This window comes from Ambystoma mexicanum, chromosome 1p, assembly GCF_040938575.1.
Source record: "Ambystoma mexicanum isolate Mex_15411 chromosome 1p, UKY_AmexF1_1, whole genome shotgun sequence".
Lineage (NCBI taxonomy): Eukaryota > Metazoa > Chordata > Amphibia > Caudata > Ambystomatidae > Ambystoma > Ambystoma mexicanum.
In genome coordinates this window covers 630,849,319-630,866,255 of record NC_090921.1, presented here as the reverse complement: position 1 = coordinate 630,866,255, position 16,937 = coordinate 630,849,319, and the positions used below count along the sequence as shown (strand labels likewise).

At 44.7% G+C, this 16,937-nt stretch overlaps 1 protein-coding gene across 1 annotated transcript in view; it reads left to right on the top strand.

The window, feature by feature from the left end:
- The window catches only part of LOC138577494 (C-reactive protein-like), a 70,774-nt gene extending 55,615 nt beyond the window's left edge, over window positions 1–15,159 (top strand). The window contains exons 2-3 of the mRNA XM_069649630.1: window positions 11,180–11,251; window positions 11,874–15,159. Of these exons, the coding sequence (XP_069505731.1) occupies window positions 11,194–11,251; window positions 11,874–12,532 (717 nt within the window). The 5' untranslated portion in view covers window positions 11,180–11,193 and the 3' untranslated portion in view covers window positions 12,533–15,159. The remainder of the gene's footprint in view (window positions 1–11,179; window positions 11,252–11,873) is intronic.
- The last annotated feature ends 1,778 nt before the right edge of the window (window positions 15,160–16,937 follow it).

Genomic DNA, 16,937 nt, shown 5'->3' with positions numbered 1-16,937 from the left:
GACTACGCCTTCAGGACACCCCCTATGAACATTCCAGGACACCGGGAGTGTTCTTAGAAATGTCTTCAGAACACCTCTATTTTGTTTACTTGCGAACATTTCAGGACACCGCGAGTGTTCTTAGAACAAATTCAACTTGACAGAGAACAATACGGACAGCGTCCTCAGGACACCCCCTATGAACATTCCCCGGACACCGCAAGTGTTCTTAGAAGCGTCTTCAGAACACCACCATCTTGTTTATTTGCAAACATTTCAGGACACCGTGAGTGTTCTTAGAACACATTCAACTTGACAACGAACAATACGGACAGTGTCCTCAGAACACCCCCATTTCGTTTATTTGCGAACATTTCAGGACACCATGAGTGTTCTAAGAACACATTCAACTTGACAGAGAACAATACGGACAGCGTCCTCAGGACACCCCCATTTTGTTTATTTGCGAACATTTCAGGACACTGCGAGTGTTCTTAGAACACATTCAACTTGCCAGCGAACAATACGGACTACGCCTTCAGGACACCCCCTATGAACATTCCAGGACATCGGGAGTGTTCTTAGAAACGTCTTCAGAACACCTCTATTTTGTTTATTTGCGAACATTTCAGGACACCGCAAGTGTTCTTAGAACAAATTCAACTTGACAGAGAACAATACGGACAGCGTCCTCAGGACACCCCCTACGAACATTCCCCGGACACCGCAAGTGTTCTTAGAAGCGTCTTCAGAACACCACCATCTTGTTTATTTGCAAACATTTCAGGACACCGTGAGTGTTCTTAGAACACATTCAACTTGACAACGAACAATACGGACAGTGTCCTCAGAACACCCCCATTTTGTTTATTTGCGAACATTTCAGGACACCATGAGTGTTCTAAGAACACATTCAACTTGACAGAGAACAATACGGACAGCGTCCTCAGGACACCCCCATTTTGTTTATTTGCGAACATTTCAGGACACTGCGAGTGTTCTTAGAACACATTCAACTTGCCAGCGAACAATACGGACTACGCCTTCAGGACACCCCCTATGAACATTCCAGGACACCGGGAGTGTTCTTAGAAACGTCTTCAGAACACCTCCATTTTGTTTATTTGCGAACATTTAAGGACACCGCAGGTGTTCTTAGAACAAATTCAACTTGACAGAGAACAATACCGACAGCGTCCTCAGGACACCCCCTACGAACATTCCCCGGACACCGCGAGTGTTCTTAGAAGCGTCTTCAGAACACCACCATCTTGTTTATTTGCAAACATTTCAGGACACCGCGAGTGTTCTTAGAACACATTCAACTTGACAACAAACAATACGGACAGTGTCCTCAGAACACCCCCATTTAGTTTATTTGCGACCATTTCAGGACACCATGAGTGTTCTAAGAACACATTCAACTTGACAGAGAACAATACGGACAGTGTGCTCAGAACACCCCCATTTCGTTTATTTGCAAACATTTCAGGACACCATGAGTGTTCTAAGAACACATTCAACTTGCCAGCGAACAATACGGACTACGCCTTCAGGACACCCCCTATGAACATTCCAGGACACCGGGAGTGTTCTTAGAAACGTCTTCAGAACACCTCTATTTTGTTTATTTGCGAACATTTCAGGACACTGCGAGTGTTCTTAGAACAAATTCAACTTGACAGAGAATGATATGGACAGTGTCCTCAGGACACCCCCTACGAACATTCCCCAGACACCGCAAGTGTTCTTAGAAGCGTCTTCAGAACACCACCATCTTGTTTATTTGCAAACATTTCAGGATACCGTGAGTGTTCTTAGAACACATTCAACTTGACAACGAACAATACGGACAGTGTCCTCAGAACACCCCCATTTCGTTTATTTGCGAACATTTCAGGACACCATGAGTGTTCTAAGAACACATTCAACTTGACATAGAACAATACGGACAGCGTCCTCAGGACACCCCCATTTTGTTTATTTGCGAACATTTCAGGACACTGCGAGTGTTCTAAGAACACATTCAACTTGCCAGCGAACAATACGGACTACGCCTTCAGGACACCCCCTATGAACATTCCAGGACACCGGGAGTGTTCTTAGAAACGTCTTCAGAACACCTCTATTTTGTTTATTTGCGAACATTTCAGGACACCGCGAGTGTTCTTAGAACAAATTCAACTTGACAGAGAACAATACGGACAGCGTCCTCAGGACACCCCCTACGAACATTCCCCGGACACCGCAAGTGTTCTTAGAAGCGTCTTCAGAACACCACCATCTTGTTTATTTGCAAACATTTCAGGACACCGTTAGTGTTCTTAGAACACATTCAACTTGACAGAGAACAATACGGACAGCGTCCTCAGGACACCCCCATTCTGTTTATTTGCGAACATTTCAGGACACTGCGAGTGTTCTTAGAACACATTCAACTTGCCAGCGAACAATACGGACTACGCCTTCAGGACACCCCCTACGAACATTCCAGGACACCGGGAGTGTTCTTAGAAACGTCTTCAGAACACCTCCATTTTGTTTATTTGCGAACATTTAAGGACACCGCAGGTGTTCTTAGAACAAATTCAACTTGACAGAGAACAATACGGACAGCGTCCTCAGGACACCCCCTACGAACATTCCCCGGACACCGCGAGTGTTCTTAGAAGCGTCTTCAGAACACCACCATCTTGTTTATTTGCAAACATTTCAGGACACCGCGAGTTTTCTTAGAACACGTTCAACTTGACAACAAACAATACGGACAGTGTCCTCAGAACACCCCCATTTAGTTTATTTGCGACCATTTCAGGACACCATGAGTGTTCTAAGAACACATTCAACTTGACAGAGAACAATACGGACAGCGTCCTCAGGACACCCCCATTTTGTTTATTTGCGAACATTTCAGGACACTGCGAGTGTTCTTAGAACACATTCAACTTGCCAGTGAACAATACGGACTACGCCTTAAGGACACCCCCTACGAACATTCCAGGACACCGGGAGTGTTCTTAGAAACGTCTTCAGAACACCTCCATTTTGTTTATTTGCGAACATTTCAGGACACTGCGAGTGTTCTTAGAACACATTCAACTTGACAGAGAACAATACGGACAGCATCCTCAGGACACCCCCTACGAACATTCCCCGGACACTGCGAGTGTTCTTAGAAGTGTCTTCAGAACACCACCATCTTGTTTATTTGCGAACATTTCAGGAAACCGCGAGTGTTCTTAGAACACATTCAACTTGACAACGAACAATACGGACATTGTCCTCAGAACACCCCCATTTCGTTTATTTGCGAACATTTCAGGACACCATTAGTGTTCTAAGAACACATTCAACTTGACAGAGAACAATATGGACAGCGTCCTCAGGACACCCCCATTTTGTTTATTTGTGAACATTTCAGGACACTGTGAGTGTTCTTAGAACACATTCAACTTGCCAGCGAACAGTACAGACTACGCCTTCAGGACACCCCCTACGAACATTCCAGGACACCGGGAGTGTTCTTAGAAACGTCTTCAGAACACCTCTATTTTGTTTATTTGCGAACATTTCAGGACACCGCAAGTGTTCTTAGAACACATTCAACTTGACAGAGAACAATACGGACAGCGTCCTCAGGACACCCCCTACGAACATTCCCCGGACACCGCAAGTGTTTTTAGAAGCGTCTTCAGAACACCACCATCTTGTTTATTTGAGAACATTTCAGGACACCGCGAGTGTTCTTAGAACGCATTCAACTTAAAACGAACAATACGGACAGTGTCCTCAGAACACCCCCATTTCGTTTATTTGCGAACATTTCAGGACACCATGAGTGTTCTAAGAACACATTCAACTTGACAGAGAACAATACGGACAGCATCCTCAGGACACCCCCATTTTGTTTATTTGCAAACAGTTCAGGACACTGCGAGTGTTCTTAGAACACATTCAACTTGACAGAGAACAATACGGACAGCGTCCTCAGGACACCCCCATTTTGTTCATTTGCGAACATTTCAGGACACCGTGAGTGTTCTTAGAACACATTCAACTTGTCAGCCACAACCCCATTCATATTTGCGAACATTTCAGGACACAGCGAGTGTTCGACAAAGTCTTCAGAACACCCCCATTTTGTGTATTTGTGAGCAATTCAGGACACCGCGAGTGTTCTTAGAACATATTCAACTTGACAACAAACAATACGGACAGCGTCCTCAGGACACCCCCATTTTGTTTATTTGCGAACATTTCAGGACACTGGGAGTGTTCTTAGAACAGTTTCAGTTTGCTTGCGAACAAAACGGACACATATTGAGTCCTCAGAACACCCCCCATTCAGTTTATTTAGAACATTTCAGAACACCCGTGATGTCCGCAGACAAATTGAACACAAAAAGAATGTCTAACACATAAAAAACACAACTTTCATCCTATCTCATACACTCCCACCCTCCCCAAACACTCCTACACACCAACACACTCTACTAAATACACATTTTGAACAAAGTTTCACCGCGCTGTCCGCGGACGACAGTGAATCCAAGATGGCGTGGCGCTACCGAAAATCTGATGTGCTTCACGCTCCACGCCGTCCAATCAGCGAACACGTTGCATGTCCGCGAACATCATGCAAGCCGATTGGCCAATCGGGACACTGTCCGCGGAGCAAACAGGGAAGTCCGTCCGCAGACCGAACACAGATATCACAAATTTTTTTTTACCTACTTTTTGGTCATTTAAAAAAAAAACTACTGGACGGATTTTCACCAAATTTGCAAAAGCATGCTTTTGGGACCAAGCCGCTGCTCCTGGTCCAAATTTGGTGGAAATCCGTCCAGCGGTTTGGGCTGTAGACGCGAGCAAATTTTTTTCCCCATTCAGTCTATGGGAAAAAAAAAAGTTTTGGGACCCCCCCTATAACTTTGCCCCCCTGGACGAATCCTCATTAAACTTTCACAAAAAATTCAGAGTGACCCAAATACTTTTTTAGTAAAGTTTGGTGAGGATCCGTCCTGGGAGAGCGAAGTTATAAGCCGCCCAAAAAGTGCTCTTCCTATGGAAACACCAACTTAACCATAACTACATGGCCACTACCGTGGCCATGTAATATATATATATATATATATATATATATATATATATATATGCACATGCACTAACAGATAAGAACTGGTGACGAGGATAAAAGAAACTAGAGCAGAGAAACAAACGAATACCAGCAGTGAGCCGGTCCGCTAGCTCTCCATGTGGTGTGCCATCCCAGCAGCCGTCTTTCACTGTGGGCTAAAGAGAAACCCACTTGCCGGTAACCGACATCCTTCGCAAGCCAGTCTGCTCGCTCTCCACAGCTCATAGCCACGCGCTGTGCCGGCGGCTACGCAGTGTGCAGTCTGCCTCCCGGTGATGGCGATCCCGCCCATCGACAAGAAGCAGCAGGTCTTCCGCCAATAACAGCCTCCCAGCAAGACCGCCTGTGTGCCTGCTTGTTTTACCACGTCAAAGCGGAGCGGAAGATGGTCAAGGAATCGAGGGTCCTCTCGCGGTGCAGCAAAATAGAAGGACTGAAATAAAAGTAAAATAATAATAATAGAAAGATACGATCCACACAAAATGACCGAGGGGCAGGGGCAGAAGATAAGGAACGCAAAAAAAGGTACACCAAAGACAAATAGTTCACACCAAGGGGGTCACATCAGCAGCTGAACGCTAATGGCCATGTGCCGCTACTAAAATACTACTGCGTCAACAGCAGGGCTTACCCACCCATAGACCCGCCCAGGCCCACACCCCGCCATAGGCCACCCGGACAGGAGGCAAGCAACGCTGCCCACAGTAAAAAGTTAAGGGAATGCAGCGAGGACCAAAGTACCACTGTCCAGTTCCCATCACCAGAAGGAAAGCACCAGCTTGCACAGACGACATGGTGGACCAAGCAGGAGACCTCGGAGGGGCACAGCAGGTAACAGGGAAAGTGGCATTCCTAAGAAAGCCCTGCCCATTCAACCTTCAACCACAGCTGGACAGGGGTCCCAGATGGTCTGAGCCTGGCGCTTCTATCTGGGGAGACCGGGTCTAGCTGCCATCTTGGTTCCAGCTGTGATATTCCAAGGCGGGTTTTCGGGCTTCAGCAGTGCCGTTCCGCAGCGTCTTTGACAAGCAGCCCGGTCCTCCATGTGCACACATTGTTCAGTGTTTCAGAAGTGCATATTATGCCGGTAATTTCTATATGTAGGATCTGTTATCAGGATTATCGGCGGGAGCTCCAACAGCGTACGTTCACTCTACATGAGCTCAGGCCATGCCCTGTCGACGTTTAGATCCAGTATAACATTGGAAAAATAAAGGGGGGGGCAATATGGACATTTTTCACTACATATGGCCAGGGTGCCATTTCCCCAGCCCACAACATGTATGTAGCACAGGACAAACCGGCTGCCCTGTAAGGGGCAGAGCTATGGGGCCATTTGATCAGTAACAAATTGGGCCTGGCCGAAAGACGCTTTTTGAAAAGGCTGCTTGGGCTGCCAACAACGTATCCGGGTAAACCTATCTACTTGGAATTGGGCCTTAGGGAAATCTAAAGTGATGCCACCCTCAGACCAGTATCTTATTGGCTCAGATTATGGCTAACACCCGAACTGAAAATCTATCGTGAGGCCCTAACATACATGCTGGGAACTGAGGGTGGCAGATCCCTACCCTGGTTAATACATGTTAAAAGATCCCTGGAGGATAGGAATATGGGAAATCTGTGGGATAATCCGTGGAGCATCACCATGGGTGATATGGAAAAAGTGAAAAGAACCTCACGGGATATAGCTGAGGTTGAATTGATAAATGCCAGCAGCGAGCTGGCCATGGGAGCTACATATTTGGCCAGCAAGCCGGTCCTGGGGTTTGAGAAATATCTAGATCTGGTCAACCACCCTCTGGCACGTATTTTATATGTGAAATTCGAGTTTTCTCAATTGAACCTGGATTACTCTACCAAAAAGTGTGAACCTGCTGGAAATGATTTATGTTTGGTGTGTGGTCTTGGTAAGGAATCTATTGGCCATTTCTTGTTCTTCTGTCAAGGGTATCGAGTGGCCAGGTGCAAGTTCCTAAAGACAATATGTAATGCTCATGGCATACGCCGAACAAGTGAAGCCTTAATGCTCTTTAGGTGAAGCAGCGACATACATGTAGTGTTTTTGTAGAAAGCATCATCCATCAAGCATGGCGTATAAGAGCAAGAATATTGAAAGCTGAAGAATTCGGGAACTAACACATGATCATGTTAATATCGAGCTTATTATTTATGAAATCTCATATACACTTTAATGACTTTGTACTTTGATAATGCTGCTAACACCTTGTTCAATGCACTTTTTTGCAATGTTTTGCACGTTCTGCCAGGATTGGGCACAATTTTGGACACTCCTTTGCCCTTTGCATCCTGACGATGCTGTTAATACATTAACTAGTGCAACTTTGCAAATTTTGCACACTCCTTTAGGACTGGGCATAATGCTAGGAAGTGGTATTGTTTACTTTGGTCTTTCCTGGACAGCCTGTTTCTTATATTGCATTGCATTTTGGAAAGATCAGATTTTAATAGTTGTATTGTTTTTAGAATATTGTTTCCCATTTTATTCACTCTCTGCTAAAATGATGGTATGCTAATATGCTAAATATGACGTATTAACCATTGTAGTATGTCTACCACATCTTTCTCTTTTTCCTTTTTTTAAATTTGATTGTGATAACGTGTTTTTTCTGGCTAATGACAAAATGTCGAATAAAAGCTGTATGAAATTAAATGAATTATATACAGCACACTATCTGAAAACAATTGGCGAAAAGGCCAGAGCGTTTGCAATTTATTTGTAGGCTAACACCAATCTAAAAAACCAATACATGCAAGTCACCAACAGTGCACAGGAACATTAATGCTTTAATTAATATAATTCTTTGCTATTAAAAATGCCATGCCACTATGAAAACATGTCCAACTGGCTGAAGAATGTAGACCAGTCTAGACATGTAATAACATATTACAGTAAAGCATGCCAGGCCACATTTAGACATAACTAGACTGGTTGCAACAAAATGCAAATGCCCAGAAAAATATACAATGCTACAGTAAGAAGTGTCTAGATTGGCAGCATGCAAATGCCAGTCTAGCCAGGTAATTACACTAAGCAGGACTGCTTTATCAGAGATGCCCAGTTAAAAAAATGTCAAGCCAAACTAAAAATGACTAGACTGGCTTTATCAAAATTCCTCTCTAAACACTAATACCACATAGCAAGCCTATTTAGCCTGGACATGGATGACCATTATGATTTATCACACAATCCACATCCCAACCACCCCTCCCAATCTCCCCCACACAGCCCCTCTCCCTCCTACTCCTTGCCCCAACCCCTAAAATCAGCTTCTTGGCCCAAAATTACCCCACGTCCCTTTTCCTTGTCCCAGTGCTTACATATGAGGCTCCTTGCCTCATAGGTAAGTACTGGGATGAGGAAGAGCAGGTCTAGGAGTAATGAAGATTACAGGTAGCTAGGTCAGGCATTACCTCCATGTCTCTCTACCTCATCCCAGTACTTGTGTATAAGTCAAAGTGCCTCATACACAAGTACTGGGATGAGGAAGAATAGTGCTATGAGTAATGAAGATTACCAATAATTAACTAAGGGATTAAACACAAGTAGTGGTGCAACACCATTGAGCTGGCTGGGATTCAGCCCTCTGCCTTCCCACCCCCACCTTGACATTTTGGGCTATGTTGACTCGACCTGGCTGACCTACAGAGCCGTTGCCGAACAGGAAACAGATGTTAAACGGTGCCTGGTTTTCGCTGTTAACAAAGGCCCAGCCATACTAACGTAAAGCATTTCACTGTTAGTACCTGCATTAAAATGCATAATTCTTTAGGCAATTGAAATCTTGATGTGGGTTTAGTACTTGCATGCCAGGGAAGTGATTGGAAGGGTAGAGAGGGGACAGGAGACTGATTATTCTCACAGCAGTCCATAAGCGGGTGCTTTTAGACTTAAAGGAGAGAGTTAACTGCTTGTAACATTGAAGCTGCACTCGAGTAGTCTCATTAGAATGCATAAAGAAGTTAGATGTCCCACAAAAATAAGTTTGCCCCTCCCCCACCGCCCGTGAAGTTAGCACCTCTCGCAACATATCAAGGGTTAGCACCTCCCTGATATGTAGGTTTCTTTGCGTCGCTGAACGCAATCACACACACCATTCAGCATACACACAAAAGCACACACAGCCACCCATATATTTAAACGTATACCCTTTCACCATACAGGCACACCCTGGCAGCCACCCATACATTTAAGTGTGCAGCATTTCAACCTTACAGGCACACCCAGGCAGCCACCTATACATTTAAGTGTGCACCCTTTCACCATACACTCACACAGGTTGCCACCTATACATTTAAGTGTGCACCCTTTCACTATAAACTCGACACGCACACCCACCCACCCATACATTTAATTGCGTACCCTTGCACCATACACTAAGTCAGGCCGCACACATACATTTAAGTGTGCACCCTTTCACCATACACTCTCATAAACACACATCATGGGGTTGAGGGGAGCTCTATTACTTCAAAAAGAAATGGTTCTTTTTGAAGTCACTCCAACTTCATAAAGAAATTATTTCCGAACCGTAATGGAAATAATGTCCTTCTGAAGGCAGAGTGACTTCAAAAAGAAACTATTTATTTTTGAAGCCATAGAGCACCCCCACCCCATGACATGGAGGTCTTCTGCCTAGAGGCTTCCATGTCATGGGGTGGGAACAGCCCTCGAACTTCAAAAATAAATAGCTTCTTTTTGTAGTCCCTCTGCCTTCATAAAGAAATTATTTCTGGTATGCTGTAACAGAAATAATGCCTTTATGAGGGCTGAGTGTCCAAAGAAATAACACTTTTTTATTTTTTAGTCCAAGGGGGCCCCCTCCCAGGACATGTGGTGGTAGAGACCCCCGCACCGGAGGGGGTGCTGGAGCCCCCGTTATGCCAGTGACAACAATGTTGACTAATGCAAACGTCAAAAGCAACATAATAGTTGTTAAAGTGCTCAGTTTGACCAGGTCTCAAATGATCGGGAAGTCATTTTAAGGATCCCACATGTTTTACAGGCTAGCTTTTTATAGTGTAATTTGGTCGACTAACATTGGTCGACCTTTATTCAACTTTTTCTTTGCATTGGGGGATCATCCAATGAAAAACTTCCCCATCTAATCATGTCAGATTCGTGTACATCCATCTTAAAGGTTCCTTTGCTAGTTGTGATTCTTAGTTCAGGCCAGACAGTTCTTAGGCCCTGCATCAAATATTGTTTTATTATTGCAAATAATATCCTACCTGCCACCCTCTTGATTTCCTATCCCACAGCGCAGTCACTGGGACAATACGATAACAAGCATTGGCAATGCCAACAGTTTTGGCTTTTTGTGTAGTCATGGGAAAGGCACTTGCCAGGCACTGCCGTAGTGGTATTAACTGCCCATTGATGGTAGTAGGTGCAAAATGATGCTAGTTCCTGGGCATCTAACAGCAGTGCCTTGCAAATGCTTTATACTTATACACAAGCTCAAACTGTTGGCTTTACCAATGCTGGTTTTTAATGCGACTTTGGCGAGTGACACACATAGTGCTTATAAATCAAGTGGCTGAAGGCAGACCTGGTTCAGACATTTTAATTACACCAGTAGCGTGTTTACAGTCCCAATTACGTCATTAACTCTCAGAAGACTGCTTTGAGAAACACTGCCAGGCACTTCGAGTGCAATGCTTCATGGTAAAGTGTGAGTAAATCGAGCTGAAAGAGTTTCCATGAGGGGGTGTTTTAGGTGTGGGGGGGGGCGGGACAGGAACTGGGTGGGAATGGCCATAGGGATTAGCATGGCCATGGGCAGTCGATGGTTGGGCAAATAACCAAAGAGAACAACCCCCTCAAGCTTTGTGTTCCTCCTCATATGCCATCTCTCCCTATCTGTGCTCTAATGCAACAGTTTCTTCTGTTGGGCGCTCTAAAATTACTCAGCCTGTTAACCCTTTCTTTATAATCTGGAAGTTTAGCAACAATGTTACAATGTGTGCTCTTGGTAACACACATCTACATGCCCTAGCCCTGTGGAATGATATTAATTATGTTTCTGCTTGACGTTTCAGAAACAGGCGAGAACATGGCTCTGTGCTTTCTCCTCCTTACCAGCATCCTGGGAGCTGTTTGCCAAGCCACAAGTAAGTGTTTCAAAGCACTCGCTTTGTTTCCTATAAATCAGATTTGGCCTTTTTGTGACTGCTGCGCCCATCTTGGGATCCAGAATCCTGCTATGCTTTTTGATTTTCTTCATGGCAGTCGATGGTTGGGCCGCCAATAGCACATCACTGCTCTCTTGCACTGTTCCTGCTTCCTCCCACTAACTCAACATCCCCTCCTCTTTCAGAGCCACCAGAGGGCCAAGGGACCACTCCGGTGGTGATAGTGCGCGCTACAAATGTCCTTTAACATTAACATTAACATGTACGCATTGCCACAAGGTGCTCTGCAGTGGCTGGTATTTACATATTGATGCTATGCAAATTACAGAACATAAATACACCTTTACCCTCCCCCATTCCTGCTCCCCCTTATCTCACTCACTCCATCCTTTCTTTCATTGCTCCTGTGCGCCTCCTTCTTGTGCTCTCTCCATAGCTGTAAAGCGTCCTGAAAGGGCCTAATGGCGGCACATCGGCACTACCCCAAACACAGAATAAATAAATCCCATAGTATGTGGGAACACCTCCTGGACACCTGATGTGTAACATATGATTCTCTTTATTGGGATCTAATGTTCAGGTTTCTCGTCTTTCTTCACAGACATGGATGGCCAGGTGTTTCTCTTCACAAATGTATCAATCGACAACTATGTGACCCTGAAGCAAGAACTGAGTGTCCCGCTGAAGAGTTTCACCATCTGCCTGCGCGCTTTCACAGAGCTGACCCGGGAGTACAGCTTCCTTTCTGTGAGAAACCCAACAAAAGCCAATGCGTTCCTCCTCTTTCACTCGAAGTATCCAGAAAGACCCATTGCCATCGATGTAGATGGCAAAGAAATGGTTTTTACGGCCACACTAAACACACCGGAGAGGAGGCACATATGCAGCACCTGGGATTCTTCAAGTGGGGTGACTCAACTATGGATCAATGGGAAACCACTAGTCAGAAAAGTCATGAAGCGAGGGGCCACGATACAAACTCCTCTCAATGTGATAATTGGGCAAGAGCATGACTCTTTTGGTGGTTCCTTTGACAAGAATCAATCATTTGAAGGTGAAATAAGTGATGTGCATATGTGGGATCATGTCTTGTTGCCCGCTGATATACAGCAGGTCTTCCTTAATAACAAACACCTCAATGGCAACGTCATCAGTTGGAGGGACCTTCCCTTTGAGATAAATGGAGATGTTCTCATAGTACCAGTGCAGAAGGGTGTCTGTGAGGACCAGGCATTAACAGTGTGCCAATGCAAAATATAGGACAATAAAGAGGACGATCCTCAGCAAGTTGGCGTAGATATGCCATATAGTCTGCAGTAAAGTTTTCCAGCATTGCTTTGTGCAACCTTGCAATCAAGATAGCAAATAGGCTGGCTTGTTTTTGAGGGTCTGCTTGGCAGCTAAATATCATGTGATCTTAACACTACAAATCAAACTAGAAATAGGCTGTCACCCCACTCCCCGGTATATTAGGTGTTCCAATTAACAATTCCCCTTCATTAATCATGGGCAGCTCCATTGCACTGCTGAGCTCGCAGAGAGTGTTAGGCATAACCACAGAAAGAGTTGATTCATTTCAGCTGTGTATTTCTTTTGACTGTATTTGTGTTCCATGAACTGCAACATATGCCACTTCCTGGTACGGCAACAACTGAAGGCGGAGGTAACTTGCTTGGCATGGGAGGTGAAATCTTCATTTGAGGAGGGGTACGAATCCCCTTCAGTGCCATGGACTGATAGTCAACAGTCCCTGAGGCAGGGTGGTCATGCAGCAGCGCTATGGGGTTCCCCGAGAACATTATAAAAAGTGGCTTGAGTGCTGCCTGGAAGTGCATGAGGTATTCGACTGTTCTTTGGTCTCTTGGGAAGGGGCGGAAGGTGGGAGTGATCAGAGAGAAGAACACATCTGAATTGTATCTGATTGTGGCTCTTGGAACTGCGAGGATGTTAATGTTTGTAAGCTTTTGCGATGGTGTGGGTAGGTGACTGTGCATTCTTTTCTTGTAGATTGTGCTTGTGTGGTTCTTGCATTTGAACAAAAGAATGAAGACCTTGACGCTGATTCTAGATTCCACTGGAAGCCCCTGGACATGTCCTGGGTCTGATGCCAAAGATGATGTTTTAGGTATGAAATTAGTCTGCCTCAGGTTCTTGTGGAGGCTTTGGGCTCTTGGCATTTTGTATGCAGCCAATCCAGCGTAAAAGGCATTGCCGCACTGTCAGTGTGCATTGATGATGGTCATTGCTATCATATGGTTTTTGCCTTTAACAAGAAGGAGGGAATTTACGATGAACTGGAAGAACGATATCTTCACCGCCAATTCCATTTTGCACGAAGGCCCCTCCCATAGTCCCAGGCAGAGGTTGGGAACCATGTTCTGAATGTGATCTGGTTCCTTGAAAAAGGTGGGTGCTGGGAAGAGGGTTCCCAGACTGTGGAAAATGTGTGTGGGGCCCAGGAGGAAGATTTCTGTCATTGAGGCATTGAGTTTGAAGCAGTGGATATTATACAGGCTTCTATTTCAGGTCAGGTTTTGGAGATGTGGACAGTTCTTTGCTTTTTGTCAGACGTGGAGAGATATGTAGGCAAGCTGTGGGAGAATTAGTGTTACTATATAAGGTGATCCTGTTCCTTGAGTAGATCCATCAGGTGTCCATGCTAGCGACGTGATACCCATTCGGAAGGGCCAGAAAATGTAAATGGTAAAGTCTTAATTTGATTTCTAAAAGTCATCAGGTTTGATGTTGATGTGCAGCATGAGGTGTGAGATTTGGAGACCCCATTGGTGGGTGAGGAGTGTGGGGCGCCTGGTAAGCTAGACTAACACTTAGTTCTGTTTTGGTTAAGAAGGAAGGGTATCAATTTATGATCCGTTCAGATGTTCCTGCTACTGACTATAACCAATATGGTATGTTGGTCCGCCATGTTGTCAAAAGTGGCATCAGAAATAGAGGTGTCAGCATGGAAAGAGCACAGTTGATGGCAAATGGCAAAGGGTGAGCCCATGCTCAACTTAGGTGAATGGCATCAGCAAAAGCCCGGTTGACAGTGATTGTGGAAAGAGTGATTTTGCTAGTTGGCCTGCAGTTGTGTTGTCATGTTTCTCTTCGTTCTTTTGGGTAGCGTAAGACTAGAGAGACAGACTCATACTGTAATCAGAATCCTGTTGTGATTGGGTGCACAGCCAAGTGATGCTGTTCTAACCATCCCTGGATGTTTTTATGAGGCCAACACTGGACGATCTAGGAGTCCTTTCAGACTCTATCAAATCACAGGAACTCGAGGTCAACATGGCCTTGTGGAGGCAACACTGAAGGTTACACAGAATGTGGCGGTTTGCTTAAAGCCAGTAAAGGTGTTAATGGTAAACAGGACACTTTTGGTGGCCCTTCCAAAGTGTGGCTCTTCTTCCATCTCCTCTGAAAACCTCTTGGTGTCAATTTTAGTTAAATGACAGATTTAGAAATCTCCCGTTTTTCCTGTTTGAATTTACAAAGAGAGTTCAAGACATTGCTTCTTCCCGACAGAAAACAGAGCAGACCACACACGACAGCAACCTCTCAAATTACTTGGGCGTCACTTTCACTTCAGACCGTGTTTAGCTTTTTAATTCACATTTGATAGGCAGACACCCCCATTCAATCTGTTTATATCTGGGTTGGAATTAGAGCTGGGTGCTGGCTTCCTGACCTGTCCCTTCCCAGGGGGTCCAGTGCTCTTGGAGATGTGCCAGACCATCATTATCTAGTTTCCTCTCTCTAGCATCTATCCATGAATACATCTAGCACTTCTGTACAGTTTTACCAATGGTTGATTCCTTGTGTGTTTGCGCAATGAATCATTGTACCTCGCAATAGATGCTAATAAAGTAGAACTGTTTGCAGAATGCCTCCTTTGTTTCTTGTTTGTTGGGGTTTCCTGCTGTGGCAGCCGGTGAATTTTTGAACTGAAGGAGTCTAAATGCACTTAATATGCTGGAGCGATGGAGTGCAGTGAGGGAGTCCGAATTAAACAAATGGTCTAGGAGGGTTCTCCCTCCTTTAAATTGTTTAAATAATGGGTTAAAATGGTGCATTTTACAGGACTTTCTTTGAAAAATTGCGTAAAAAGCCACATAGTCTGGGGAAGAAAGGGACAGATTTCAGAACAGTCACAATAGGGGTTACAGCCTGCAGAAAGGTCACGTGGTCCACACTTCTTACCTCTTTTGGTTATATGTGATTGACGTCAGCAAACTCTCCTTTGCTTTCTCCACACGTGTCTAGCAGGATACAGAACCACATTCTGATGTATTCACATTCCAGCACTGCAATTTTCATCTAAGGAACCAGAATAATTTACCCGAAACTCAACGCCTCTGTGAATCAGTCCTAATTTACAGGTATGTGGGGTTCTTCGAAGTTGCTGAAGCTGACATTGCAGGTGGCAATAAGGTTGACCAGTCCATGCTGGCCTCATTTGCAAGAACATACATGAGAGAAGAAGCGGTCCCACCTTACCTGAATACATGACTGAGCCAGCCCCTATCCCAGGTGCAACAAGATATGGAGATGATGAAGTGCAAACAACTATTGATGACCACCTGCAAAATCATAAGACACTAAATAAGGGTTACTCATTTGATATGCAATGTCCAGGAGGGTGTTCTGCAGGCCCTATCCAGCGGAAGCTTTCATTGACCCACGATGCAGTTGGATGGATGGGTGCAATAAACACAGAACCTATTTAACATCTATTTGGCCATAAACCAGTTTTCTTTCAAATCAGTGATGATCTTTTGAAGTAATCAGTATCTTCTCCTTCGCCTTGTTATGACATTGGAAAAGGTGTTCAACTAAAAATATTTCTCTTGGCAACTGGAGTCGAAATTAAGAAGTATGCAGATTGGTAGCGTGTAGTGGGCCACACTCAGTGCCATTCATGTGATAGACAGAAACCAGTAGCACTAAAGATGAATGGGCACATGGCCGTGAGTTTCTTTTCCCTCTTTTTGCTTGGCTTAAATGTGCAGACTAAGGGTTATAGCACCAACCTCTCTTCTTAAATTACTGCTTCAGGATTATAGAGCGCAGTTCAGTTGTTGAATCATAAACCAGCAAGACCATCTGCCCTCTTGTAATTGCTGATACTGTTCATCTTCCTCCTCAAATATAGGCATTCAATGCTTATATGAACCCTGGTTGTCTGATTCGCTGCTACCAATTTGCTTGGGGTGCAATGGTTGGGGGAAATACTTTAGATAGTTTTTCGTCAAAGCAAGTAGCTGAACATTTTCAGCACTGAGTCGAGTATTTGTTTCAGACACAATATTTCCAGCTGTGCTAAAGATTTTCTTTGCAGAAAACACTGTTTGGGGTCTTTCACCATCTTACACGGTTATCTGGAAAGACCAGGCCCGGTCTGCTACTTTTCTCTAGCGCTGGAATGTATCAGTGGTAAGTGGTGTGAGAGCTTCCCTGACATAGCTATTAATAGTATAATGTACAGAGGACTCGCTGGACACAGCCACAGGATGTTCTGTGGGGACATGAGTATCTTGTTTTAAAAGGTTGTCTTAGCATGCATTGTCTGAGTTGATACTCTTAATAGTTCACTGGGGATTGTGGCTGGAAGTGGTGGGTTGGCTCCTAGTGGGCTGGTCACGATCGCCTGCCAAACCTTCCA